The 27,053-nt window shown below is 49.7% G+C and overlaps 1 protein-coding gene across 1 annotated transcript in view; it reads right to left on the reverse strand.

Moving 5' to 3' along the window:
• STUM (stum, mechanosensory transduction mediator homolog) overlaps positions 1-27,053 on the reverse strand; it is a 75,881-nt gene that overhangs the window by 14,845 nt on the left and 33,983 nt on the right. The window contains exon 2 of the mRNA XM_007988264.3: positions 4,486-4,665. Within this exon, the coding sequence (XP_007986455.1) occupies positions 4,486-4,665 (180 nt within the window). The remainder of the gene's footprint in view (positions 1-4,485; positions 4,666-27,053) is intronic.

Genomic DNA, 27,053 nt, shown 5'->3' on the forward strand with positions numbered 1-27,053 from the left:
AAAGTGAGCTCTGCGGATAGTAAGGAATTGTTACTGCTTTATTTAGGTGTGAAAGGGTATTGTGTTTGTTTTTTTAAGAAGATACCCTTTGGGAGGCCGAGGCGGGCAGATCACTATGTCAGGAGATCGAGACCATCCTGGCTAACATGGTGAAACCCCACCTTACTAAAAATACAAAAAATTAGCCAGGCATGGTGGCACGTGCCTGTAGTCCCAGCTACTCGGGAGGCTGAGGCAGGAGAATCACCTGAACCCAGGAGGTGGAGGTTGCAGTGAGCCGAGATCGCGCCACTGTACTCCAGCCTGGGAGACACAGCAAGACTCTGTCTCAAAAGATAAAAAAAAAAAAAAAAAGATACCTACTGAAATATTCCCAGCTGCTATTACATGAGCAGAATTTGCTGAGTGGTTATTCCTGTTAGCCAGTGAACTTAGTCTGAAGAGGAGCTTCAGTGTATTGAGCTGCTTTTTCTCTTCATTTTGCAGAGTATTTCTCAATTTTGGGTGCTAATAAACCCATGCTGTGGTAGGGAAGATGTAGGGAATGACAGAGGAAAAGAGGCTGGCCATGAATTGATAGTGATTGAGGCTGGTGTGGGCATTAGGGCCTCATTTTACTAGGGGCTCTACTTTTCTCTATGTTTAATCATTTTCCAAATCAAAAGTTAAAGCTAAACATAAAAGCCCATTGACCCACTGGGAGAGCGGGTGGGGTGTTTGTGTGCAGGACTGGGGGTCTCAGGGGAGGGGAGGGCCCCAAGCAGCAGCACGAGGCCTGCACGTCCGTCCGCAGACTCACCTTGGGAAACTGCAGCAGCACAGAGTGGGAGGCAGCAGGAGGAAGAGAGAGAGAAGAAGAGAAAACACAGCCTGAAAACAGAGCCATAGGGAACGCTCCGCACGGGAAACAAAGCGGATCCATGGTGAGGCCTGGGAGATGGGACAGGGGCCATGCCAGCGGTTTCTCAGATGCCAATCCCCAGGCAGGGAGTGCTCAGTGCTCACGGTGACAGCCACAGTGACCAGCAGTCTGCCCACCAGGTGTGTGGGCATAGCTAGGGGCACAGCGAGGGGCTGTCACACTGCCAGTGAGCTCTGTCCACTGCCTCCCCAGCCCTCCATATCTTGGTCATGCCCATACTGCTGCCTTCATTCTTTGTTCTTGTCTTCTTTTGAGACAGAATCTTGCTCTGTTGCCCAGCTGGAGTATAGTGGCATGATCATGTCTCACTGCAGCCTCAAACTCCTGGTCTCAAGTGATCCTCCTGCCTCAGTCTCCCAACATGCTGAGATATAGGCATGAGCCACAGCACCCAGCCCTTTTGTTTTTTCATCCTCAGCTCATGCCTTTCTCCAGATAAATTCCAGATAGACATGAGTGGCAGCTCCTGGACAGCTAGAGCTTTGACTACAGCAATCTAAAGATGCCAATGTGTCCCATCCTGGTCCCACATTGGCTCTGTCTGAGCTATGTGCTTAGCTGTTTCTATGGAGAGGAGCCACATATATAAAAATATTTTGGGGAAGACCCAGGCCAGAGGGTGGCAAACAGGTTTTATCTTTCAGACCTCTTGGATCAATTAGTAGTGACTGCCTGAAGCCCTGTGCTGAGAACATGTGAGATTGGTCAGCAGAAAGTGTAATGATTGATTAGCAATGTCTACCATGGGCATGGCAGTAGAAAGAGCCCACCATAAAGCTACCAAGTATTTACTGACAGGGTGTTGTTGATTGTTATTTGTTGTTATTCATATAAATCAAGCAACATGCTTGCAAGTTCCTGATCTTAGCTCCCACTTTCATCTAGATTTCTCTGACTCCCCTTTTAGGAGTTTTTCATGATGGTGTATTTGCTGATGACACCCCAGGCAATGCCATGTGAAAAACCAAGGTGTATTGTTACAACTGAAAAGTTTCCTCCATTTTTATAGCAAGGGGCTGGAGTGACACCGGAAAGAAGAGTCCCTTATCCAACTGTCTTCTAGGATAGGAAAGTCCATTGTACTTATTCCCTTCAAAGGAGTCATTCTCGGACACACAAGTTCCATGGTTGCTGGGAGTAATCCCACCTGCAGCACCATCTTATGAGTGGCAACTATTCACCCTTTGGGGGTGGGATTAGTTGTGGGAAAAAAAATGCAAAGGCTTCCCTTGCTGAGATGGGTGAATGAGTCTGGGAGTCAGGCAGTGGGCAAGAATGAGGTGTGACTGGTTTTTGTATGCAGCCTTCAAGTCTATACCCCTGATATGGTTTGGCTGTGTTCCCACCCAAATCTCATCTTAAATTGTAACTTCCACGATTCCCATGTGTTGTTGGAGGAACTGGGTGGGAGATGATTGAATTATGGGGATGGGTCTTTCCTGTGCTGTTCTTGTGATAGTGAATGAGTCTCACAAGATCTGATGGTTTTAAAAATGGGAGTTTCCTGGCACAAACTCTCTTTGCCTGCTGCCATCCACATAAGATGTGACTTGCTCCTCCTTGCCTTTTGCCATGATTGTGAGGCTTCCCCAGCCATGTGGAACTATAAGTGCATTAAACCTCTTTTTTTCCCCCAGTCTTGGGTATGTCTTTATCAGCAGTGTGAAAATGGACTAATACACCCCTAAAAACATTCTCAAAAGTTTGATGCAAAGACAGCAGCCCTGGAAACAGTGTGCAGACAACAAAGGGGCTGACACTGGCCCCCAGTGAAGGCTGCGTGGCAAAGGTGGGGGCTGCAGCTTCTTGCACTTCCTTATCCTGCAGCCCAGTTAGCGCCCCACACCAGCCACAGCAGAGGAGTTTCTGGCCAAGTCAGCAGCCTGGGGCAATGGAAAGTGAGGAAGTGACTGGATCCCCATCTGCACTTCTAGGGCCTCAATGCCTCGTCTAGGGCATGATGAAGGGAGCTCTTTAAGTTAACTGTAAGGTTCCAACCTCTTGGTTCCTGGGTACTAAGGAGATCAAAGACAAGTGTACCAGAAAGCTCTAGAGATCAGATGAGGCATCAACATACATTATTGAGACCTACCCTGTGACACAGTCATGTTCTGCTTTAATGCAGAGGTTCCTTACTCAGGTCCCCAGTGCCTGGCCAGATGCTCAGTTTGAGAGAAGATGAGCCAGTAAGAGGGGCTCATCTTGCACAAATTGGGCAGCCTTCAACCTTCCAAAGGCAGAAGTACCTCCCAGCTTCCAGTTGGGAACAGGGTCAGGAGCCTGCAGACCACAGGCCCCTGGGGAAGTGGCAAATTTCCTCTATAGAATTGTCGGGACCCAGTTTCAGGACTCACCCAAGGGCTGGCAGCACTTCCTTCCTATCAGTCATGTTCTTCATCTCTCTAGACAAATGAAAGTGGCCCCTGGACATGCCTGGAGGGTGAGATCCCATGAAGGAGATGCAAGGGCCTGCCTGCTGGGCTTACCTCACAATATTTCTCTGCCAGGGCAACCCCTGCCCTGGGCACACCCCTCCCAGGAAGAAGGAGCAGCTTCCCTGCCACTTCCCAGCTCATTCCTCCCTGGGGCAGCTTGCTGCTCAGCCGCTGGTCCAGCCTGGAGATCCCCTGCTCTGGCTGCCCCTGGTTGCCAGCATCTGGCTGGTTTGCTCTGATTCTGGGAGATCCTGGCAGTGCAGCTGACCCACTTCCTCCCCGATCTCTGCTGCTGGAGGAGCCACTTCTGGGCAGCCCATCTGACCACACTCCACTGCATCTCCCTCAGGCTCTGTGTCTACCTGCATCTTCTCTGGTCTGGTGGCCTAACTGGTCACTGACCCTTGTCCTGCCATTTATGTGTGCTCTTGGTCTTGGGTATTCACAGGATCCTGAACTGAGGCTGAGTTGACTATAGATCATTCTACATAATTCTAGGGCCCCTGAACCCTGAGTTTCCCCTCCTGCCTCTGCCACCCTCACCTGGCTCAGCTTACCTCTGGCACTGAAGATCCCAGCTATGAATGGTTTTGGGGGGTATAGGACATAATGAGGGGCATGGGGTATGGAGTGAGGCCAAAGTGCCTGAGAGGTGAGGTCAATTATTGAGGAACTGTGTCCTCACAGGTAGATAGGCGTGGGAAAATACAAGGAACGTGGATGGTGGTATGGGAGACAAGTACAACTGCTTAAAATGGGTGGAGTCTCTTTTAAGATTTTGCTAGGTTATTTTAGAAAGGGTAACTGAGTTGTCTTTGGTAAACTTGATTTTGTAACTTTAAACCCTTTCACAAAACCATTCTGTGTCTGAATCAAGTTTGTATTAAATGATGGAACTCTCCCTGCCATGATCTCATAATTCCCTGCAGGTGTTGGGCCAGGCCTGGTGGGGAGGGTCCCTTGTGCCAAGCAGCCCGGGGAGTTGTGAAGAGGGCACAGGCAAGTCCTCTCCAGAGCCCGTCCTTAGTGGGTGAGCGGGACCTCAGCCAGCCATGAAGGCCTCCCAAGTCCTTCCTGTCCCTGGTCACTCCCCCACCCCCAGGAGGCGCAGCACCAGCAGCTACTCACTGGCAAGGATGACCATGTCCATGCCCCAGAAGATGCTCATGATCCAGCCCACCATGACGATGGCCGTGAGGATTTGGATGAGGGCTGCTGCAATGTTCAGCCAGAAGACGCAGCACACATGCCTGTCCGGGAGGTCGGTGCGGGCCCCGCACAGCACAGTGAAGGCCGAGACGAATGTCCCTGTGAGAGGCCAGAGGGGACAGCCTTCTGAGGGTGCTGGGAGACAAAGGAGTCTGTGTGCTCATTGCCGGCCTGGGGCCCAGCTGTCCACCCTCCGAGAGCTCAGAGAAGAGCCACCTATGTCTGGCACCCTATCCTCTGAGTGGCACCACTGCCCAGACCCTGGTCCACCTCTCGTCTCCATACTGGAGAGGTCCATGGGCCACCTGGAGCAGGTATGGCATGGGGCTGCCAGGGGCCCCATACAGTCTTGGAACCTTTCGGGGAGACAAGGAAATCATATGACAAGCAGTCCTTTCTAGGAAGGAGCAACAGGGCCACTTGCAAGGACAACAGGCAGTTGGAAAGGGCAACTTTATGTGGCAAAGATTCCAAGGGCCAAAGAGTTCTGAGGTGGGAGCTGATGTGTCTGGGTTAACAGAGAAGCAACCTCAGAGGTAAATTCAGGAGAGGTGAAGGGCCAGGAAATGACCACCTGGCACACATGCTGATCGCTGAGGGACAGGAGCCAAGAGCCTAGGTGCCTGCACAGTGTAGAGGGTGCAAACTAGGATAGGTTTCCCAGAGTCCCTCCCTGATGGGGTTCCCCTAGACACCCTGACCTGTAAGGGGAGGGACAGTGAGCCTAAGCTCTGTTGAATATCCACAAGGTGTCAAGCAACATGGTGGGTGCAGTCACATTCTTCACCTTGTCTAAGACTCAGCCCCTATGGGTAATATCACTACTTTTACTGAGTTAGGCCCCTTTCCTACATGGGCTCTGAGCCCTCCTGATGACAACCGTGAAGGGAATTAGCATTCTCTCTGTCTGTCATAGTTCCCTACGGTGTCAGTAACAAGTTACCTAAACCTCATGGTTAAAAGGCACACAAATTTATTCTTTTATAGTTCTGGAGGTTAGAAGAGTCTGCAATGGGTCCTCAGGGATGAGTCCTTCTGGAGGCTCCAGGGGAAAATCTACTTCCTTGCCTTTTCCAGCTTCTAGAGGCCACCTACATTCCTTGGCTTGTGGACCCTTCCTCCATCATCACCACTAGCAGCGTAGCACCTTCTCCCTGACCTCTGCTTCTGTCTTTATATCCTCTCACTGCCTCCCTGTGGTAAGGACCCTTGTGATAGCATTCAGAACCCACTTGGGTAATCCAGGATGCTCTCCCCATCCATTTAATTTAATCACATCTGCAAAATGCGTTTTACTACATCAGGTAGGATATTCACAGGTTTGGGGATATGGATATGGACATCTTTAGAGGCCACCGTTTGGCTTACTACAGTCTTACACACACAGAGAGTGATTCAGTGTGCTGGTTAATTTTAGGTGTCAACTTGACAGGATTGAGGGGTTCCTAGATGGCTGGTGGGGCACTATTTCTGAGTGTGTCTGTCAGACTGTTTCCAGAGGGGACTGATGTGTGAGCCAGTGGACCAAGAGAGGAAGACTTGCTCTCAGTGTGGGTGGGCGCCATCCAATCAGCCGGGGGCCCAGCAGAAACAAACAGGTAGAGGAAGGGGAATGTCCTCTCTGCTTCCTTTCCTCCTTCCAGAGTGAGACGCTTTTTCTTCTCCTGCCTTTAGATATCACACTGCAGGTTCTTCAGCTTTTGAACTTTGGAACTTACCCCAGAGGCCTCCTGGGGGCCTCTCAGGACTGACTGGGGGCTGCACTGTTGGCTTCCCTGGTTCTGAGGTTTCAGACTTGGATTGAGCCACACTGCCTGCTTGAGCCAGCTACTAACTTCTCCGGCTTCGCAGCTCGCAGTCAACCTATCGTGGGACTTCTCCACCTCTGTGATCACGTGAGCCAACTTCCCCTCATAAATACCCTTCCAGGGCTGGGTGCAGTGGTTCATGCCTGTAATCCCAGCACTTTGGGAGGCTGAGGCGGGCAGATCACCTGAGGTTAGGAATTTGAGACCAGCCTGGCCAACATGGTGAAATCCCATCTCCACTAAAAAATACAAAAATTAGTCGGGCATGGTGGTGGGCACCTGTAATCCCAGCTTCTCCGGAGGCTGAGGCAGGAAAATTGCTTGAACCCAGGAGGCAGAGGTTGCAGTGAGCCAAGATGGTGCCATTGCACTCCAGTTTGGCCAGCTTGGGCAACAAGAGTGAAACTCTGTCTCAAAAAAAAAAAAAAAAAAAAAAAAAAAAAATCTCCTTCCATATATCCTGCTTGTTCTGTCTCTCTGGAGAGCCCTAACTAATACCTCTCAGGAACTAAGCATCTTGTCCAAGGTCACAATCACAGGCAGGCATTGAACCCACCAGAGTCAGATGCCAATGCCACGCCCCGCTGCACTGCCTCCCAGGTGTAGATGACCTGTTAAAAGCAGGTCCAGACCAGAAGGCAGGGCATTTGGGAAATTGGCCAAACGACTGGTGACCATTTTCACATTCCTCACGTTCCATTCTGTCAGTTCCTGCTCTTTGAGGCTGCCTTGCTTTTTATTTTGCCTCCCACTCTGAACTGAGTCCACGTGCTGAATTCTGAAACTGACCCTGCCTCGTTTTCCTCCTCCTCATCTTAACCACTGCCACCAACGTGAGGTCCCAGGCTGCATCTCATTGGTTTCAGGCCCTTCCCTGCCCAACTCGCTGGCTCCTACAGTTTCCAGGTCTCGCCTTTGCTCTCGCCCACACCTTTGTGCTTCAGATCCAAGGCTGAAGCCTGAGTCCACGTGCTGATTTCTGAAACTAACTCTGCCTCGTTTTCCTTCTCCTCATCATAACCACTGCCACCGATGTGAGGTCCCAGGTGGCATCTCATTCACCTTCATCCCTTGAGCCCCTTGCACAGTGCCTTATACACAGTAGGTGGCCTGTGGGCATTCAAAGAAGTACACCGAACCTCAAGTGTCTCCTCTGACCACCTGTCTCATCATCTGTGGCATTTGTTAAAAATGTGGGGTCTCACCTGAGAGCTACGGAATGTCTAAAGGATGATCCGGCATCTGCATTTCTCAACAAGCTTCCCCCCTGCCCTCCAAGGAATGATAAGGCTAACTAAAGTGTGAAAACCACGGATTCAAGATCAGGCTACTCGCTAACTACCCTACTATGTCCCTGGCACAGAGCCCCAGAGGCCCTGTAGGAGATCCAGAGAGGCAAAGCTGTTCTACTCGCAAGGGATGGACAGCCAGCTAGGGGCACAGAGTGTTGCCTGGAGCCTCCTTTCGGGGGGATGAGGTTGGGGTGCAACTCTGGAGTCTCTGTAGAGACTCATTCAGGAACCTAACTGGACCCCTGCCCTCAAGAACTCACAGTGTACTGGGCAAACTCATCACCCCATCTGACAGAGGAGAAGGAGGCTGAGGGCTCCTGTAAGGGTAAAAGTGATGAAGCTGGGACTTCAGCTCCAGCCTCCTTCTGCTGGGAGGAGAAGGGAGAAGATGGTGCAGGGGGCAGGGTGGTGACAAGGGGAAGGTGATGGGGATGAAGAGGGAGGACTGACTCTGGCCATTTGTGGAAGGCTTTGAATGCCTGAGTAAGAGTTTGCCCCCAACCTGCAGGAAATGGAGCTCTCACAGAGAGTTTTGAGCAGGAGAGAAATGCAATGGAAGCAGGGACTTAAGAAAATTAATTTGTCAGCAAGGTGGAATTTTTTTTTTTTTTTTGAGACGGAGTCTCACTCTGTCCCCCAGGCTGGGGTGCAGTGGCACGATCTCAGCTCACTGCAACCTCCACCTCCCAGGTTCAAGTGATTCTCCTGCTTCAGTCTCCTGAGTAGCTGGAATGACAAGCATGCACTACCATGCCCGGCTAATTTTTGTATTTTCAGTCGAGATGGAGTTTCCCCATGTTGGCCAGGCTGGTCTCGAACTCCCGACCTCAAGTGATCCGCTCACCTCTGCCTCCCAAAGTGCAGGGATTATAGGCATGAGCCACCGCGCCCAGGTGGCAGGGTGGATTTAAAGTGTCTGAGATGGGAAAGATGAACTGGGATGAGAAGTCAGCAGCTGAGGAATGGAGTAGATGTGGGCTCAGCACTTGGTAGTGGACACAGGAAGATGTGGAGGACTCAGGGACTATTAGGAAGTATGTGCCACCATCCTGTGCTTCTGCCAGTGCATCGTGCATGTGAGACAGGAGATGCACACAAGTGCACCTATTACAAAAGAGAATGCTGCAGAAGTGGAGAGATAGTTGAAGATGAACAAGAATATGTGTGGAAAATGTGAAGTGAAAATAACATAGGTGCCATTTGCTGCAAACTTATATTTGCTAAGCACTGTGCAACCCTCTCTTTACCTACATTACCTCTTATTCTTAAAACCACTGGAGGTAGTTATTATTATCCCCATTTTACAGATACAGAAACTGAGGCTCAGATAGGCTAAATGACTTGCCCTCACAGCAGAACCCAGACTTAAAGTCAATCCGTCTAGTTAAGAAGGCTGAGTTCTTTTCAGTCTAGGGTGTTGCATCCTTACATTAAAAAATACGGAAAGAAGCCGGGCGTGATGGCTCACGCCTGTAATCACAGCACTCTAGGAGGCCAAGGCAGGCGCATCAGCTGAGGTCAGGAGTTCGAGACCAGCCTGGTCAGCATGATGAAACACTGTCTCTACCAAAAATACAAAAATTAGCTGGGCTTTGTGGTGCACGCCTGTAGTCCCAGCTACTCAGGAGGCTGAGACAGAAGAATCGCTTGAAGCTGGGAGGCAGAGGTTGCAGTGAGCCGAGAATGCTCCACTGCACTCCAGCCTGGGTGACAGAGTGAGACTCCATCTCAAAAAAAAAAAAAAAAATTATTAATAATAAGCAAGAACCTTCATCCTTAATGGTTTTCAAATATCCTTGAACCTACTCCTTCCCCTCCCTATGTCTTTATGGAAGACCCTGAATTGGATGGTGTTCTGATTTCTGGGCTACAGTGTCCTAACTCAGTGGGAGCTGAGACCCAGTGACCCTCTCTTTGTGGCTGTGGCCTCACCTCACTCTTTCAGCCTAGGAAATGGGAACAGTGGTCCGTGTTCTTTCATGTTTTTATTAGACTGAACCATATGAAATTGGCATTTCTGCAGGTCAAGAACAGCTGAATAATAAAAGCCTAATGCGTATATGAAAGTTTTGAGCATAAGGAAACTTTGTCCTTGAACTCAGAGATTCTTAGAGTCAGAAGGTCATCAAGCCCATCTCTTGTCAAAAGATGAAATCTCACTGGAATTGCCAAAGTGATTAGAGGCCAGTGGGCTGAGTACCAAACTATTCCCTGTGGAGCAGGGAAGGCCTGGTGAGCCCAGTGCTCTGCAGATGAGCAGGGCTGTGCAAGCTGAATGATCCCTAGCAAAGGCTTTGGCTTATATGTTAGGAAAAGCTGGGCTGGCCCACACTTTATTTAAAGGAGGAGACAACCTTAGCATGTGTGTGGTGTCGGAGGGATTTTTGGTCTCTGCACCTTCTTTTACTCATGTTAACACACTCATGATAACTCTAAGCCATGTAAAAATATAACCTTATACACATACTGACTTCTACCATGCGCACGCATATTGTCCAGTTGTGTGAACTCAGATATCACTAGGAAACTATGACAACAGGTCCCTTTTGCCATATAAGATACCACACGCCATAAAAGGTAGAGATTAAGTGAATGGATTTATGATATAAAAACTGTTTTAATCTCTTCAGCAGTAAATTTTAAAAATGGTTTTAGCACATTTTTCTGTAAAGAGGTGTTAATTGTTTTAAATGAGTCTTACCAGTTAAATAAAATGCTCTACCCAACAGCCATGTGTTGGTTCTAATTTATTCTATTGAGCGCCAGCCATATGCCAATGCCGAGTCCTGGGAATGGGAGCCCAGACAGGTGATGGGAACTTGCCACCCCAGCCCGGGAGCTCACACTCTGGCAAGGACACTGGGTCACACCAGGAACAGTGACGAATTCTGTTTGGCCATAGCAGGGAAGACTTCACAGGAGAGCAGGCGATGGAGCAGGGAGCTGGGAAGCTGATGGGGAATCATGGAGGAAAGGACGAGGGGAAGAACATCTGCAGAAAGGCCAGCCTGGCTGTCCGGAGCTAAGCGGTGCATAGTCTGGAGCTCAGCGGTGCATAGACTGGACTCAGAGGAGGGAAGAGCATCTGGAGACAGGCTGACCTGGCCGTTCAGAGCCCAGTGGTGCACAGGCTGGACTCAGGGCATGTGTAGGGGAGTGATGAAAAATGAGGCTGGCTCAGACTTCTGTAAAAATTTCAGAAATTAAACAAATGAGGCTGGAGTGGGCAGGGGTCAGACTGGTGAGGGCCCTGAGGGCCTGGCTCTGGAATCCACCTTCCTCTTCCAGGCAACAGGCAGCCCTGGGAAGGGGTTAAACAGGGGACTATCGGGCCTAGTTTGAATTTGAGAACAAACACTTGACCCCTAAGGAAGGATGGGTCGGAAGCGGCGAGGTGGAAGGCAGGGAGAGGAGGCCTTGCAAAATCCTCAGTGAGAAGGGAGGAGAGGGCAGTAGGAGAGACAGGACCTGCAGAGGACAGGGAGGCAGCATCCTTGATTTAGTGACCTGCTAGATGTTGGGGTAGGGAAGGAACAGGGGCACAGGATGGGTTTGGGGTTCTGGTTTTCCACACTACAGGGTTAGGATGGAGCCATTGACCAGGGTGGGAAACCCAGAGTGGGCCGTGCCCACCGACTGAAGAGAGCTGAGTCAGAAACAAGGACCTCAGAGGTGTCAATTTCAACTAGTGGTTGAAAGTGAATGAGGTCACCCCAGGAGGGCATGAAATTCAAAGAAAGACCCTGTGAGACACCAAGATTTTAGGGGTGAGCAAAGGAAAAGAAGACCACAAAGGGAACAGGGGAGGTCCAATCAGACTGCCTACGAGAGGGCATCCCAGAAACAGGAGAGAACTGTCTGGAGGAAGAGGTGCTGGGGCAGGTCACCTGCTTCAGCAAGGTTCAGTGAGAGGGGCCACATGCAATCACAGACTCGCTTAGGCCAAGAGTGGCTCCACAGGGAGTCAGGAGACTGGCAGGGCTCAGAGCAGGAGGTCAGGGGGCTTGGAGAGAACGGAGATGTGGATTCCAGAGCGTGGGTGAGGACCACTTTTCCTTAAGTGGGAGAAACTTAAGCTTGTTTATCTGCTGAGAAGAAGCTGCCAGGAGGGAGCAGGGGACAGGGTGAAGACATAACCAGGTAGGGGATAAGTGGACATCAAGGTTCTTGGTAAAATGAGAAGGGGAAGTATCCCCTGATGGTTTTCCAAAGCAGTATGTACATCAGATGTCTCAAACTGAGGTTCATATGCACATTCTAAGGCCCCAACTCTAGAGCACCACAGGCACAGGGATGGATCTAGGAATTGCTTGTTTAAAAAAAAAAAAAACATTCCTCCAGCTGATACCAATTCCTCTGATGGGTGGAGGAATTAGCCTGGCAGATATAGAACGAGAAAATCATACAACTTCATCACAAATGAGTCCACGATTCTGGTTTTTCACTCTGTCCAACGGCTTCGCCCACATGACTCAGGGCTGGAGCGGGAAGACGGTCCTCTGCAGCAAGGACAGGGAAGCTGAGGCGGGCCCTCGGCATGCTGTTCCTGGAGGTCCCAGTGAACACTAACTGGCACCAGGGAAAATGATGGTAATGGACTGTACTGTCAACCACCAAAATCAATGTGTTGTAAGATACCTGGGACTTAGGCACAGACATGTGGTTTGCACGTCCTACCATGATCCTGGGGAAAAGGGCAGGCAGCAGAGGCCCGTGGAAGTCCTCCCACGGAGAGGTGCCGCAAAAACACAAGAAGAGCCAAGCTTTGCAAGCACAGCGCCCCCTGGCGGCCATCACTGTGGTCTCTGTGCTTGCAGCTTCCCCAAGGAGCTCAGGGCTCAGGCCCCAAGACAAGGCAGTGGGGAGAGAAAAGGGTCTCTCCACTTCCATCCTGGAAGCCCCAAAGAGATTCTCTGGGCCTGTCCTCAGGGGAGAGCTCCTGAAGCTTGGCTGTCAGGCACGAGAAGGCAAGCAGTCAGGAGTGGGCTGGTACAGTCTCCCATCAGGAGGGGGGCGGCTCTGCTCCCACAAGATAGAGCCTGGGAGCTGGAAGCATCCTTTGAGCTCTCACTAGGTTCAGTTTTTCGCATGACTCACGTGGGAGCTTTGGGAGGTGCTGAGTTTGGAGAGAGGATCTTGAAGCGTCTTGGAACTTGGTGGAAAAAGGGCAGAGCTGTCTTCTGAAGCAGCTACTTCAGGGCAAAAACTGCCCCTGGGACCTAGGCCAGCAAGTCGTTTGATCCCAGTTGTCACCTCCAGCTGGCTCTGTAGTCATTGTGATGTGCTGCTCCTCAGTGGCTGTGACTTACACCTGGACACCCTTCCTCACTCCCGGGGTGGTGGTTGAGCGAGGCCTTTTTCAAGGCCTTACCCTGAATGTGAGCTTTGGGGGTCAGGAAGGAAATGTACAGCTGATTTTGAAAGCAAAGAAACAGGTTCTTCACACCCTGAGAAACAGGACCCATTGCCAAGGGCTGCCTAGTTCAAGGCCAGAATAAGCTAAATGGAAAATTATGTTCAGGATCAAAATGAGAGATTGCTAAAAGCACACCTTCCTGGGTCCCGTCACCCTAAGATTCTGATTTAGGGGGTCTAATCATCTTTGCCTCATTGTGCAATTATTTCAACCAGAAAGAAAAGGAAAGAGAACTGACTACAAGTTCACAAATACTTCTGGACAAAAGTCCCAGGGACACAGAATCGGCATAGCCTTGAACGTGAAGGGGGCCTATATGGCCATGGCCTAAGTAAACCAGAGGAGGCTGCAGAAAGCAAGGCCAGAGTCCTGGGCCACTCAGATGGTCTTCGTGCCAACTCTTTTGGGTTCTGTTTTCTCAAGAAATGGAGCAGAAGATTTGGGATATCATGTGCTCATATGTGCTGAGGGAAGGCAATGTCATCCTTTCAGCTTGGTCACTCCAGAACAGAGCACAAGAAGGCCACACTAGGTGGGAGACGAAGGTGTCAACCAAAGGCCATATCAGTGCAGCGTTCGAGGCTGAGCAGGTCTGTGGAGGGGCTATGTCTTCCCCTGGAATTACACCAAGTCAGTCACCCAGAAAGTATTTTGTAGACCCAGCACTGTCTGCAGCTTCATGTCCTGGCCAGCAAGGAATTTGCAAGGAGGACTCAGAACATAAAACCAATCTAGAATAGTGCAGGGTAAAACACAAACAGTTCCAGCATCCTCATCATCCTGACCCTCCACATACTTTTTCAGAAAGAATCTGCCAGTGCCCTTGATACCTCTATCCTGGAGCAGCAAAGGGTCCGTGAGTGGCTTTCAACATTAGAGAAAGCACAGACACCCTAGTGAGGTCACACCACCCACTGGAAAGCCGAATTTGCCAGCATTTCGTTGGGATCCCATCATTTCAGTGCAGTAACTAGGGGGTCTTTCCTGCTATCAGCAGTTCCCAGTGGCCAATAACCCACCTTTGATCAACTAGAGATGGGAGAGTACATTTATTATGACTTAAATCTTTCTAAGCATGGGTTTCATGGAAGAGAATGGGGAAAAGTGGACCTGTGACCTTCTGTCTTCCAGCAGAGAGAAGGTGTATGGCATCTTGAACCACTTCTCCCTTAGCCTCAGCTGCTCCCCCATATCCAGAGGCCCTCCATTCTCTCCCCAGTCAGAAAGTGCCAGCTTGGGACGAACCCTCTTCATTCCTCCCAGGGTCTCGGGTAAACGCTCAGGGGTCTTGGGCAAATGAGTTGGGATTGTGAGGTTGACGGGGTCAGGGGAACACAGTGGGGTACGAGTCTTCAGGCAGACAAGGGGTGTGCAGGTGAGACCCTGGTAAGTCACAGTCTTCAGGTGTATTGCAGCATCAGGTGGGCTGCAGCTGTTACTGTGTGCCTTTGATTTTCCAACTGGCATAAAGGAAAGAAGACAGGAGCCTTCCTGGATGCCACACACCCATCCAGTGTCCTTCCTTCCGAGGACAGAAGGAAAATGAGACCAGCTCCCTCCTCCATCCCCCTCAGTCCCCTGACTGACATCAGTTCTCATCCTGCTGGGGGTGAGGGCGACTGGAGCTAATAATTAATTTTACTGGCTCCAGGCGTGCATCAGCTTCCTTGTGCTTATTAACAAACCTCCTCTGCTCTCTGCCTGCCCCCTCCTAAACCTCTGATGTGCTCCCAGCCTGGGCACTCTGTGGCAGGGCTGGGGAGCTGTGCTACAGAACTGGACACCACAGGTCTCTTCAGGGGTCTTCCCAGGATGTTAAGCTGGAGGAGAAATTTAACCACATGGAATTTCTCAGTTCCCTAACTCCGAGCCTGCCATGACAGAGTCTAGGCTTCAGTGATAGAGGGTGAACTGAGGAGACAGGGATGGGATGGGGAAGGGTGGTTGTGTAATGGCCAGGGCAGGGGAGCCCAGGACAATGCAGTGGCCCTTGAGGGCTTAGCCTTGTCCTTCCTACCTTCCAGCAGGTTGGTGTTAAGGGTGGCCAGTCTGGTGGAAAGATGGGTGAGGGCAGCAGTGGTGACATTTGTTACAGGAGACAACACGGCTACCATCTCAGAGTTTGCAACCTCACAAGATGACATTTCCATGGGTGGGTAGACACAGAGATTAAAAACAGAGAGGGGTTCTGCCCAAGGCTGCAGCAGCCAGAGAGACTCTCTGAGATCAAAGGCAGTGAGAGCCTACAACATGATGAGACCCAAAGGGATCTCTTGTGGGGATGGTGCAGCAACTGAGAACAGGGATCCCTGAGCTGACCCCTTGCCATAATGGTGCCACTAATCCACAGGCCCGAGGCTAAGACTTCCAGGCTCATGCCCGGACCTCATCTGATTGCCCAAATAACAAATAACATGGATATAGTGCCCACCATGTGCTCAGCATGGAGCTTGTTAAAGCTGAGGCACTCTCTCCTTACCAAACGCAAGCCTGGGAACAAGACTGCCCCAGGCATTCAGCAGCCCAGTGTGTGTGAGCTCAAGTGTGCCAGGCACCAGTGGGAGCTCATAGCCAGGCGTGGGTGACCCCTGGGAATGGTGGGAAGAGCTGTCCCCAGGTGCCCTGAGCTGTGGCTACACACACTGGGCATATGGGAGAACAGTGCACCCTGAACCCTTAAGTCTTTGAGCCCTCGGAAGCAAAAGCCTCAGTGGGCCTCTGACATAGCAGGTAGTAGCAGATTCCAGTCACTAGACCTGAAGACTGCATTCCATTGTGCAAAAGTTTGATGAGATCATGGAGTTGGAGTCTCCACAATGGAACTGATGCCCTTATAAAGGGATGAAGAAATGCAAGCTCTTTCTCTCTCTCCCTCCCTACCTTGTGAGAAAACCAGGAAGAGGTCCCTTCCCAGAACCCAACCACACTGGTATACTGGTCCCAGATTTTCCAGTTTCCAAAACTATAAGAAATAGATGTCTACTATTTACGCTACCCTGTCTATGGTATTCTTGTTATAGCAGCCTGAACTAAGACATGTCCCCTCCTTAAAATCATACCCAATTCATTTCATCCATTCATTTTTCCATGTATTCAGCTAGCATTTATGAAGTACCTGCTGAGTGCTTCAGTGTCCAGGCCCTCAAGTGTCCCACGGGGTGGTGAGAAAGGCAAATAACCCACAGAACGCAATGCTGTGTGGTCAGTCCTCTGAGCAGGGACTCAGGCAGGACAGGCAGGATAACACTGTGAATACAAAGGTGGGCTCTGGCGTCAGAATGCCAGGGTCTGAATCCCAGCTGCATCACAGATAAGCTGTGCAACCTTGACAAGTGATGGCATTTCTCTAGACCTCATCTCTAGATGATAGCATTTCTCATTTCCCCATCTATGAAACGCACAATGATAGTAGACAAGGGTAAACGTGAGGGTTAAATTAACGCATATAAAGTACTTAGAACACAGCATGAAACCAATAAGGCCTAGCTGAGGCATGAGGACGGCCCCACACTGAGTAGGAAGGAAGATGACGGGGACTGTCCTCTGAGGAGGGAATGCTGGAGGAGAATCTTGGCAGATAGGAGTTATTAATTATGACTAAGAAAACAAAATTGAAGATTTCAATGAATCCTGCTCTCACACTGACTTGTGGCCAATGGCATTATTCTTCACTCCACCTTTTAAAAAAAAATTATTATCATTGTTAAGTTCACCGTGTCAGCCTCATGAAGCCTGAGGCTAGGCACTCATCCCTATGCTGCAGTGTGACACAGCCAGGAAAAATTATCATTGTGATGACTACACAGCAAGATGGGCAAGTGCTTCAAGTGAGATTACACAAATAGAAAGTATATTGTGTGGGGGACTATTTTAACATATGTGTGTATGTGGACAAAGACTGAAGTGTATTAAGCAAAATATTGTAAAAACGGTTTTGCCATGGCGGAATTATAGGTAGCTTTTCTCTTTTTTTCAAAAACAAATTATCATTTTGGTTAAAACAAGGTTTTAGGCAACCTGTTGAGATCTAACTCTTCAAGGACGTCTATCAGTTAGCTCCTCACTAGCTGCAGAGAAGGCAATGGAGTGGTTGAGTAAACAGGGGACAGATGCACGCAGATATCTAACACAAAAAATTAAATGATGCCATGGGACTCTGCAAGACTGTGACAGAAGTCCCTGAATTTCCAGGAACACCCCTGGAATGCAGCTCCCAATCCTATGGTGTTGTTCCCAGTTAACCAGGCAGAGTGGGGCTCTCAGCCAAATGGCAGGCTTGGGTTCACCTGCTGGAGATGAGAGGCCAGACTCTGAGGCTTCTGGGTTGGAAACCAGGAAAGGACTCCAGTCCCAAGAGGCCTTCAGGAGCCACTGTAGACTCAGGCAGCCACAACACAACAACAGTGGAAAAGGAGATGGTTTGACTGAGCTGGCGCCCAGCCTCTCAGAGGACCAGGAAGGGAGGAGAGGAGGTGGAAGAAGCCCTGTGTGGGGCTTGTGCTCAGGTGCACCCTGTCAGCTGGTGATTCCCCACAGGCCTGGCAGACACATGTGCTCCTTCCTGGAACTGTGCCTTGCCGGGTGGCCCATGTATATGCTCTAGTGCTAGGGACAACTTCCTGCCTGGGGCACATGGAATCAGTTCAAGATGGCTTTCTCCATGGGGAGGTGACGTTGCCGCTCCTGCCATGGGGACATACCACACTTGCAGGGAGGAGTTGTCCCTTGTGGTCTTTAATTTGGAAGTAATCAACTCAAACAGGCTTAAATTACAAAGGGATTTATTGACGCCTGTAATCCCAGCACTTTGGGAGGCTGAGGCAGTTAGATCATCTGAAGTCAGGAGTTGGAGACCAGCCTGGCCAACATGGTAAAATCCCATCTCTACTAAAAATACAAAGATTAGCCAGGCATGGTGGTGCGTGCCTGTAATCCCAGCTATTTGGGAGGCTGAGGCAGGAGAATTGCTTGAACCTGAGAGGTGGAGGTTGCAGTGAGCTGAGATCGTGCCACTGTACTCAGGCCTAGGTGGCAGAGAAAGACTCTGTCTCAAGAAAACAAAAACAAAGGGAAATTGGTTCACAAACTGGAAAAAACAAAACAAAACAAAACTAGAAGGGCACTGTGGGATCATGTTAGGAAGATGGAATCTAGGGCCAGACTGCTGAGTGTTATTCATGACTTTACCATTTACTGGTTGACTGAAATTGGGCAAGTTATTCTACCTCTGGAGGTCTATCAAACCTTTTCGGCCCAATTTCCTCATCTGTAAGATGTGGGTTATACTAGTATCCATATCCAGGATTTTGTGTGAGGCTTCATAGAGATTATGCATTTAAAATGCCTAGAACATATTAAGTACCTAACATCTGTTTGCTATTTTTACTGTTAACAGGAATTCAGGGTTGGTTTGATTCCTTGGCTCAATGATTCATCAGAGACCCAGTGTCTTCCATCTCTCTGCTCTGTCTTCCAAGGTGTGAGTTTCATCACAAGGCCAGCTTCTCTCATGGTGACAAAATAATTGCAGCAGTTCTAGGTTCACATCCATACACCACATCTCCAGAGGAGACAGCACATTTCTGTCTCAGCATTCCAAGTAGGAGTCCTGAGATTTACTGAGATAGGACTAGTTAGTTCACTTGCCCACTCTTGAATCAATGATTTGGCAGAAGAAATAGAGTCAGCTTCCCCTACAAAACCCAGGTGGCATAAAGGAGACATGAACTCCTGAGTGAAAATCTGGATTTTATTGGGAAGTAGGAAGAGGGTAAAATGATGCTGGGTAAGTGATCAGTAATATTCACTAATGGGATAACTGCATTATTAAATCAAGCATAGAAATGATAAATTGAACCATCTTTTGCCAAAGGGGGGTGTAGTGGATTTAAAACATGGCACCCAGGCCGGGTGCAGTGGCTCATGCCTACAATCTCAGCACTTTGGGAGGCCAAGGTGGGTGGATCATGAGGTCAGGAGTTCCAGACCAGCCTGGCCAACATGGTGAAACCCCTTCTCTACTAAAAATATAAAAATTAGCCTGGCATGATGGTGGGCACCTGTAATCCCAGCTACTGCAGAGGCTGAGGCCGGAGAATTGCTTGAACCCGGGAGGCAGAGGTGCAGTGAGCTGAGACCACCCATTGCACCCCAGCCTGGGTGGCAGAGCAAGACTACATCTCAAAAAAAACCCAAAAACCAAAAAACAAACAAAAAAAACCACTTGGCACCCAATTCTTTGACACTCTTTCATCAGGAAATGGGCCCATATAATTTCCTCTTAAAACTGAACTCTCTAAGAACCAACAGCATGTAACAGAAGTGGCACTATGCCAGTTTCCTGGCTCAGGCCTTAACAAACTGCTGGATCTCACTTCCTGCATCTTCAGCTGCATACTCTTGAACCCAGCCACCATGCTGTAAAAAAGTCCAAACTAGCTAATGTGGGCAACTCCAGGGAGAAACCTCATGTAGATGGTCCAGTCAACAGCTCAGGTGAGGTTCCAGCTGATGGCCAGTTTCAGCTACGAGACATGTGAGTAAAGATGCCTCTAGATGATTCCAGTCCCCAACCATCAAGTCACCCTGGTTTTGAGTCTTGCTAGCTGAGGCCCCACACATCATGGAGCAGAGACAAGATATCCTGAATGTGTCCTGTCTAAATTCCTACCCACAGAAGTGATGTGCATAATACAATGGCTTTTTTTTCACACCACTAAATTTTGAGATTGTTTTCTATACAACAATAGATAGTTGGAACAAGAGCGTCACTGGGCAACATGTCAATGGAGGGGGAAGAAGAGTAGAAGAAGTGGGTGAAGATGTTTAGTTTTTACAGCAATCATTTAGCATCTAGAATCCTAAAGGCCTGTACTGCTTGGTTCTTGGGCAGAGGGGGTGATTACTCCCATCGCCCCTCCCAGAGCTCTGCCCTACCAAGTCAGGACAACTGACAAGAGTCAGAGAGTCTGTTAGGATAACACTGCACTGCAGCCATGCTACAGGAAGTACATAAGATTATCAAAAGATAGCCAGTGACAGAGAGGAGGATTCTAGTGGACACAGAGCTGTGAGGAAAGAGAAAAAGGAAGAGGCTAGTGAGGAGTAGCTCCCTGACGACCTTTCTAGGTGGACAGGAATGGACTAATAAGGCACTGGGGAGGAAAAACAGAATTGCTTTATGTTGTCCTGTAGGATAGACATGTGTGCTTGCTTGTCTAGCAAAAGGTACCTTCCCGGTCTTCCAACTGGCAAAGGTAAAACCATGATCATTATAATCAATCTGTAATGCACTGAGCACTCATTAGAAGTTAGCATTTTACCATATTTCCTCACTTGATTTCTACAACAATCCCAAGTCTTTATTCTCATTTAACAGACAAGAACAGGCCTAGAATGAATGGTACATTAACCAACGGCAGTGGATTTCAGAAATGGCCCCAGTTCTCCACTTCCTGTATCCATAGTATTTGCAATGTGACTTTGCTGCTCCTCCCATTAAGAAGTAGAATCTGCTTCCCCATCTTTTGAATGCAGGCTGGACCTGGGACTTTCCTTGGCCAATATAATGCAGGGGAAGTGGTGCTGTGCCACTCCTGAGCTGAGGCCACACTCATAGAGCTCTGCACTGTCATCACATGGACAAGCTCTGGCCAGCCTGTTAGAGGATGAGATACCACATGCAGATGGCTGCAGCCATCTAGCCATTCCAGCTAAGAATAACCAAGCCCAGCGTGACCAAAGAAATGCCCCCCTGAGCCCAGCCCACAGAACTGTGAACTCCATAAACACTATTGTTTTAAGCCACTAAGTTTTAGGGAGGCTTGTCATGCAGCAAAAGCTAACTGAGACCGCCCGGGCCTGTTTTCACAAACTTGTTGGCTACCAGGAAAGGAGAGGGAGAGGCCTGAGGTCTGTGGCCCCTCAGCTTCATCAGAGAACAAGAGGGGAAGGGGGTACTGGGGCTTTAGGAGACAGCCTACCCTGGGACTGTGGAAAATCTTTTCAGGACTTTGAGAGTCAAACAAAAGTGGCCTGGCTTCCTGTGCACTGGCTTTCAGATGTGATTGACTTTGGAGTGACCCTTCAGGATCCACGTACTGATGTCTTTTTTTTTTTTTTTTTTTTTTTTTTGAGATGGCATATTGCTCTTGTTGCTTAGGCTAGAGTGCAATGGCACAATCTTGCCTCACTACAACCTCCACCTCCCAGGTTCAAGCAATTCTCCTGCTTCAGCCTCCCCAGTAGCTGAATGGTGGCACCTGCCACCACGCCCAGCTAATTTTTTGTACTTTTTAGTAGAGATGGGTTTTCATCATGTTGGCCAGGCTGGTCTCGAACTCCTGACCTCAGGTGATCCACCCGCCTTGGTCTCCCAAAGTGCTGGGATTACAGGCATGAGCCACTGCGCCTGGTTCATATTGATGTCTTAAAAGAGCAAAGAGCCATATGGATTTGAAAAACCTACTTTTTAAAAGAAAACTAATTTCAGGAAAGAACCAAGGATTAAAACCAGTCATTGCAATGGTGAAGGATGGCACTGACCTTTCCCAGGGCGGGGGCTGACACAACAGCAGCAGCGTCCACCTCCGTATCAGTGGAGCTGTGGTCAGGATCCCCGGGACCAGGGCTTCCAGGAGGAGGCTGGGGACAGCTCTGGTAGCAGCATGGTTGCAGGGTGACTAAGTGAGGGGGAACTGGAAGGGGAGGGCCAGACGTGTGAATGAGGGGCAGGGCAGAAGCCTTCAGTTAGAAATAGAAGAAAGGTCAAATCTCAGATAAACTGCAGCAGCTGCAGAGAGGACTTACAACACTCCACAGTGGACAGGTGCAGGAAGTCCCTGGAATGGGTCCCCCTGAAGGATGAGAGCATTTCAGTGACACAAGCCGGCTAGGCCAGGCCTGGCTCAGGATGAAACCCACTAAGAGGATGGTGGTCCTTCACCACCGGCTCCTCCCTGATGTGCCCATCTTCCCATCCACTGACTCTTTTCAGCTCATTTTGCTGGTTTCTAGTTCTTCTCCCCACCCACTACCTGGCTGCCCATCCTCCCCTACCATCATCTCTGTGTGTACTCCTGCTCACTGCACTCCAGCCTGGGCAACAGAGTGAGACTCCATCTCAAAAAAAAAAGAAGAGGAAGAGAGAGCTAAGCTCATACACTCTTGCCCTCTCACCATGTGATGCCCTCTGCCATGTAATGATGCAGCAAGAAGGCCCTCACCAGATGCTGGCACTATACTCTTGGACTTTTCGGCCTCCAGAACTGTGAGCTAAATAAACTTCTTTCTGTTATAAATTACCCAGTCTGTGGTATTCTGTTATAGCAACAGAAAATGGACTAAGACTCCGACAAACCAACTGTCTGTCCATCCATTCAGTATTCACTGCCCACTGAGTAGGAAGACTGCTAGCTGTCCCCCAAATCCCTTCTTTTTGACTCCTGGGCATTTAGCCACTCATCTAGCATCTACATGTCCCAGCCTTCTCTGCAACCAAGAGAGGCCATGAGACTAAGTTTGGGACAATGAGCTATGAGCAAAAGTGATACATGTAGGAAACTTCTGGGTCATCTCCAAACTAAATCCAGCTGCTTTCCCTAGACTTTGCTCTTTTCCTTTCCTATGGGCTGGAAAGAAGACACGGCGGTAACCCAACTTCAACCATGGGAACTAGGGCCACACCCTGGGCCTTGGCAGAAGACTATTCACCAAGATGATTCCAATGAATGACCTCTTAGAAGAGAGCTGCCCTGCCAGCCTGGCACAGCCTGATAGATAGCTTGACGTGAGAGAAAGGGCTTCTAATGCATTTAAGTCACTGTGTTTCTGGTCTCTTTGTTATGGCAGCTGAGCCTCTACTCTAACTACAGACCCACCAGACACTATGCTTGGTGCTGGGGGCACAATGGTGGCCCAGACATATAACCCTTCGATTAGTGGTGGATCCAGACACACAGTTGGGTATTTGCTGGTCAAGGTGATAAAGGCTGTGAGGGGGCAGCATGGGGAGCAGTGGGGCAACAGCAGCCCTTGACCCAGGCATAAGAGCACGGGAGGGCTTCCAAGAGGAAGGAGAGATCTCAGGTGAGTGTGGAGTCTAGGAAAGGGGAAGAATGTTCCAAGTAGAAAAGAAGCGATATATGCCAGGGAGAGTGGGGCATACTCAAGGTATGACTTGTCCTCCTCTGCCCTCCCCTTCATCAACCATGCAATGTTGAAGTCCTCAGCCTCAGCCCTAGACCTCTCCTCTCCCCAGCACACAGCTTCTCCTAAGATCCTCTCCCCTCCACCCAGGGCACCTGATTGAAGACTTCATTCTCCAGCACAGACTTCACCTCTGAGCTCCAGACCACTGACAATGGCTTACTTGACAACTCTTCTGAGATATTTCAAAACCCTCTCAGAAACAAGTACAAGAACAAATTCCTGACCTGTCCCTGCACTAAGCCTTGCCCTTTCTCATCTCAGAGATCCACACCCACTCCCATCACCTGCACCAGCCAGAACCCAGGATTCCCTATGGCTCCTCCTCCCCACAGCCCATCTGAGACCAAATCTGTCATTTTTACTTCTAAATGTCTCTTACTTCCACCCACTTTGTCTCTGCTAACGCTGCCTCCTAGTTCAAGTTCCCATCAACTCTTGCCTGGACTGCTGCCTCCTAACAGGTCTCCCACAGCTGTGCTGTCTACAACAGCTGCAGGGGTGTTTTCAAGATGCAGATATGATTATCCTTCGGCGGTTCCCATTGCTCATAGAATAAAAACAAAGGGGCAGGGCAGGGTGGCTCATGTCTGTAATCCCAAATCCCAGCATGTTGGGAGGCTGAGTCTGGAGGCTTGCTTGAGGCCCGAGCAACACAGGGAGGCTCCATCTCTTCAAAAAAAAAATTTTTAATTAGCTAGGGGCAGTGGCATGTGCCTGTAGTTCCAGTTACTAGGGAGGTTGCGTAGGAGGATGGCTTGAGCCCAGGAGTTCAAGGCTGCAGTGAACTATGATTGCACCACAGCACATCAGCCTGGGCGACAAAGACCCTGTCTCAAAAAAAAAAAAAAAAAAAAAAAAAAGATATAAGGCCTTCCCAAGTTGGTCTCCCTGATCTCTCCCACCCCAGCCTTGCTTTTCACTGCACTCTTTCTTGGCCAGTGAGGCTTCCTCGGGAGGCCTCCACGGTCCCTCACTCTCCTAGCTCTGAATGCCTCTCCTTCACAGACCTCCTCATCTCACTCTTGTGGGTGGATTATCTGATGTAATGTCTATCTCCTCTAAGAGACAGGAAGCACCACATGGACAGGGACCAAGTAAATTTTGCTGATACCACTGTATTCCCAGCACACAGCCCAGCACCTGGCACAGAACTGAATGAAGGCTGCACTCACATGTTGGGAGTTGGCATCCCTTATCATGATGGCCTGGCATTCCCATACCCCATCCTTCCCCCATCACTCAGCTAATGCCTCACAGTGGCTTCTCTCCACCATGCTGCCAAGATAAGATAGTTTCCTTCTATCATTTGCCAAAGGGACAGTGTGAGATTAGGACACCATGCTTCTCTCAAAGAATTAGTGCGCATAGCCGGCTTCACAGCTGCAGACCCTAAGAAAATGCATTGGGACGGGCCAGGCGAGAACTCACCATCCATATAGGTCAAGCGCATCATGAACCTGATCAAATTTAGGGATGCGCAGAAGATTCCTCATGCAGAGGTATGGGCTCCACTGGAATAGGAAATTCCAGCCACAGCACTCACTTCTTGCCATTATGAACTTTTAGCTCCCCAAGATTCTCCTTCAAAATGCAAATTTATCTTCGATTAAATCCCTAATACATCAGTGTGACTTTTTTTAATTTCATTGCTTGAGAGAGAAATCAGCAAGAGAAAACCTTGGGGTATGCGGGGCAGCTGATCAAGACTCAGGGATGGGAGGGGAGAGGCCTTCCAAGGCCCAGTTGCACTCATTGTCTCTGCCCAGGGAAGCAGTCACTACAGGGGTGGCTGTGGAGTTTAAACGGCCTTCACCGAGAGAGACTCAGCCCAGTCATGGCTGCCTTTTTAAAAAAGTGATTGGGGCTGAGTGCAGTGGCTCATGCCTGTAATCCCAGTACTCTGGGAGGCCAAAGTGGGAGGAGTGTTTGAGCCCAGGAGTTCAAGACCAGCCTGGGCAACATGAGACCTTGTTTCTACAAGTAATTTAAAAATTAACCAGGCATGGTGGTGCATGCCTGTGGTCCCAGCTACTCTGGAGGCTGAGGTGGGAGGATCACTTGAGCTGAGACAGTCGAGGCTGCAAGTGACCTGTGATTGTGTCACTGCACTCCAGCCAGGGTGACAAAGCGAGATGCTTTCTCAAAAAAAAGCTGGGGGTTGGGGAGAGGTGTGGGGGACTAAATGCAGGATGATCACTTGAGGGCAAGAGTTTGAGACCAGCCTGGGTAACATAGTAAGACCTTATCTCAGTTTTTTAAAAAATATTTTTTAAATTAAAAATAAAGAAAAAATTGAAAAGAGACTACATGACCATGATGATGTGTAAAGACATTTTGAGAAAGCACGTAGAAGCAAGATGGTGAGATGTGGAGAAGGTGGCAAACAGCAGTGTCTTTTTGACAGCATCATCCTCCACCAAGGTCCAACAAGGTCCGGCGTCCTGGACCCACAGGGAGGGCAGTCTGGGGCCACCTCTCACATCTCATTACAATGAAGAAATAAGGCTGCATGTCAGGGAAGAGGCCACGGGGGCAGACCTCCCCCAAAGAAAAGGGTAGGCCAGGCCCTCCCACCTTCCCCGGGCTAGTGGTGGAAGCAAGGCAGTGACTGAGTTTTTGCACTCACTCTCTCCCGCCCTACTGTCTCCTCTGTGCAGCCTCTGATTCCTTCACCCCATAGAACAACCATCCCCCGCAGAACAACCCATCTATCTGGGGAGAAGACTGCAGGGCAGCCCCTGAGTCGGAATCTGACTGAAGCCTCCGAAAGCGGTGCATGCGGTCACAGTAAGAGCAGCTGCTGCTGGCCGCCTCTCCCTTTTAGTTGCCCTTACTCCCATGAAGACAATGGCCCTGGGGTCCGAGGGAGTCTCAGCTTTCCCTCTGGCAGCTAAGGGCACCATGGGTAGAGGGCTTTCAGCCATCATCATCAGTCCCTGGCGTGCGTGCATGCATGAGTCTGTGTGCCTGAGTGTGTGAGTGTGTGAGTGTGTGAGTGTGCGTGAGTGTGTGCCTGAGTGTGTGAGTGTGTGAGTGTGTGTGAGTGTGTGCCTGAGTGTGTGAGTGTGTGCCTGAGTGTGTGAGTGTGTGCCTGTGTGAGTGTGCGTGAGTGTGTGCCTGAGTGTGTGAGTGTGTGAGTGTGTGCCTGAGTGTGTGTGTGTGCCTGAGTGTGTGAGTGTGTGTGAGTGTGTGAGTGTGTGCCTGAGTGTGTGAGTGTGTGCCTGAGTGTGTGAGTGTGCGTGAGTGTGTGCCTGAGTGTGTGTGTGTGAGTGTGTGCCTGAGTGTGTGAGTGTGCGTGAGTGTGTGCCTGAGTGTGTGAGTGTGCGTGAGTGTGTGCCTGAGTGTGTGAGTGTGTGTGAGTGTGTGCCTGAGTGTGTGAGTGTGTGTGTGAGATCCTGTTTTGTGTGAAGAGCTGGCAGGGTGGGTGAGATAGCAGAGAGCCTCCCACAGGCTCATTCCTTCCCGAGGCTTCATTCCCCATCTTCTCCATGGTCTCGAGCTGTACTAGATTTCTGGGTACAACTTCACTTTTTTTTTTCAACCGGGTTTGCTTTGCTTTTTGCTTTCCTGTTTACTAGAATCACGTCACGCAGATACAATGATGACAATTCCTGAAGGGAGAGCAGTCTCAAGAAGGGACACTCTCTTCCCTGCACGGGCTGTGAGTCCTTCAAGGCAGCACAGCCGAGAGGTTAAGAAGACCCAACACCAATGCTGAAGCCGGCCTGCTTGGGTTTGAGCCTCAGCTCTGCCACTTCCTAC

This window comes from Chlorocebus sabaeus, chromosome 25, assembly GCF_047675955.1.
Source record: "Chlorocebus sabaeus isolate Y175 chromosome 25, mChlSab1.0.hap1, whole genome shotgun sequence".
NCBI classification, from domain to species: domain Eukaryota; kingdom Metazoa; phylum Chordata; class Mammalia; order Primates; family Cercopithecidae; genus Chlorocebus; species Chlorocebus sabaeus.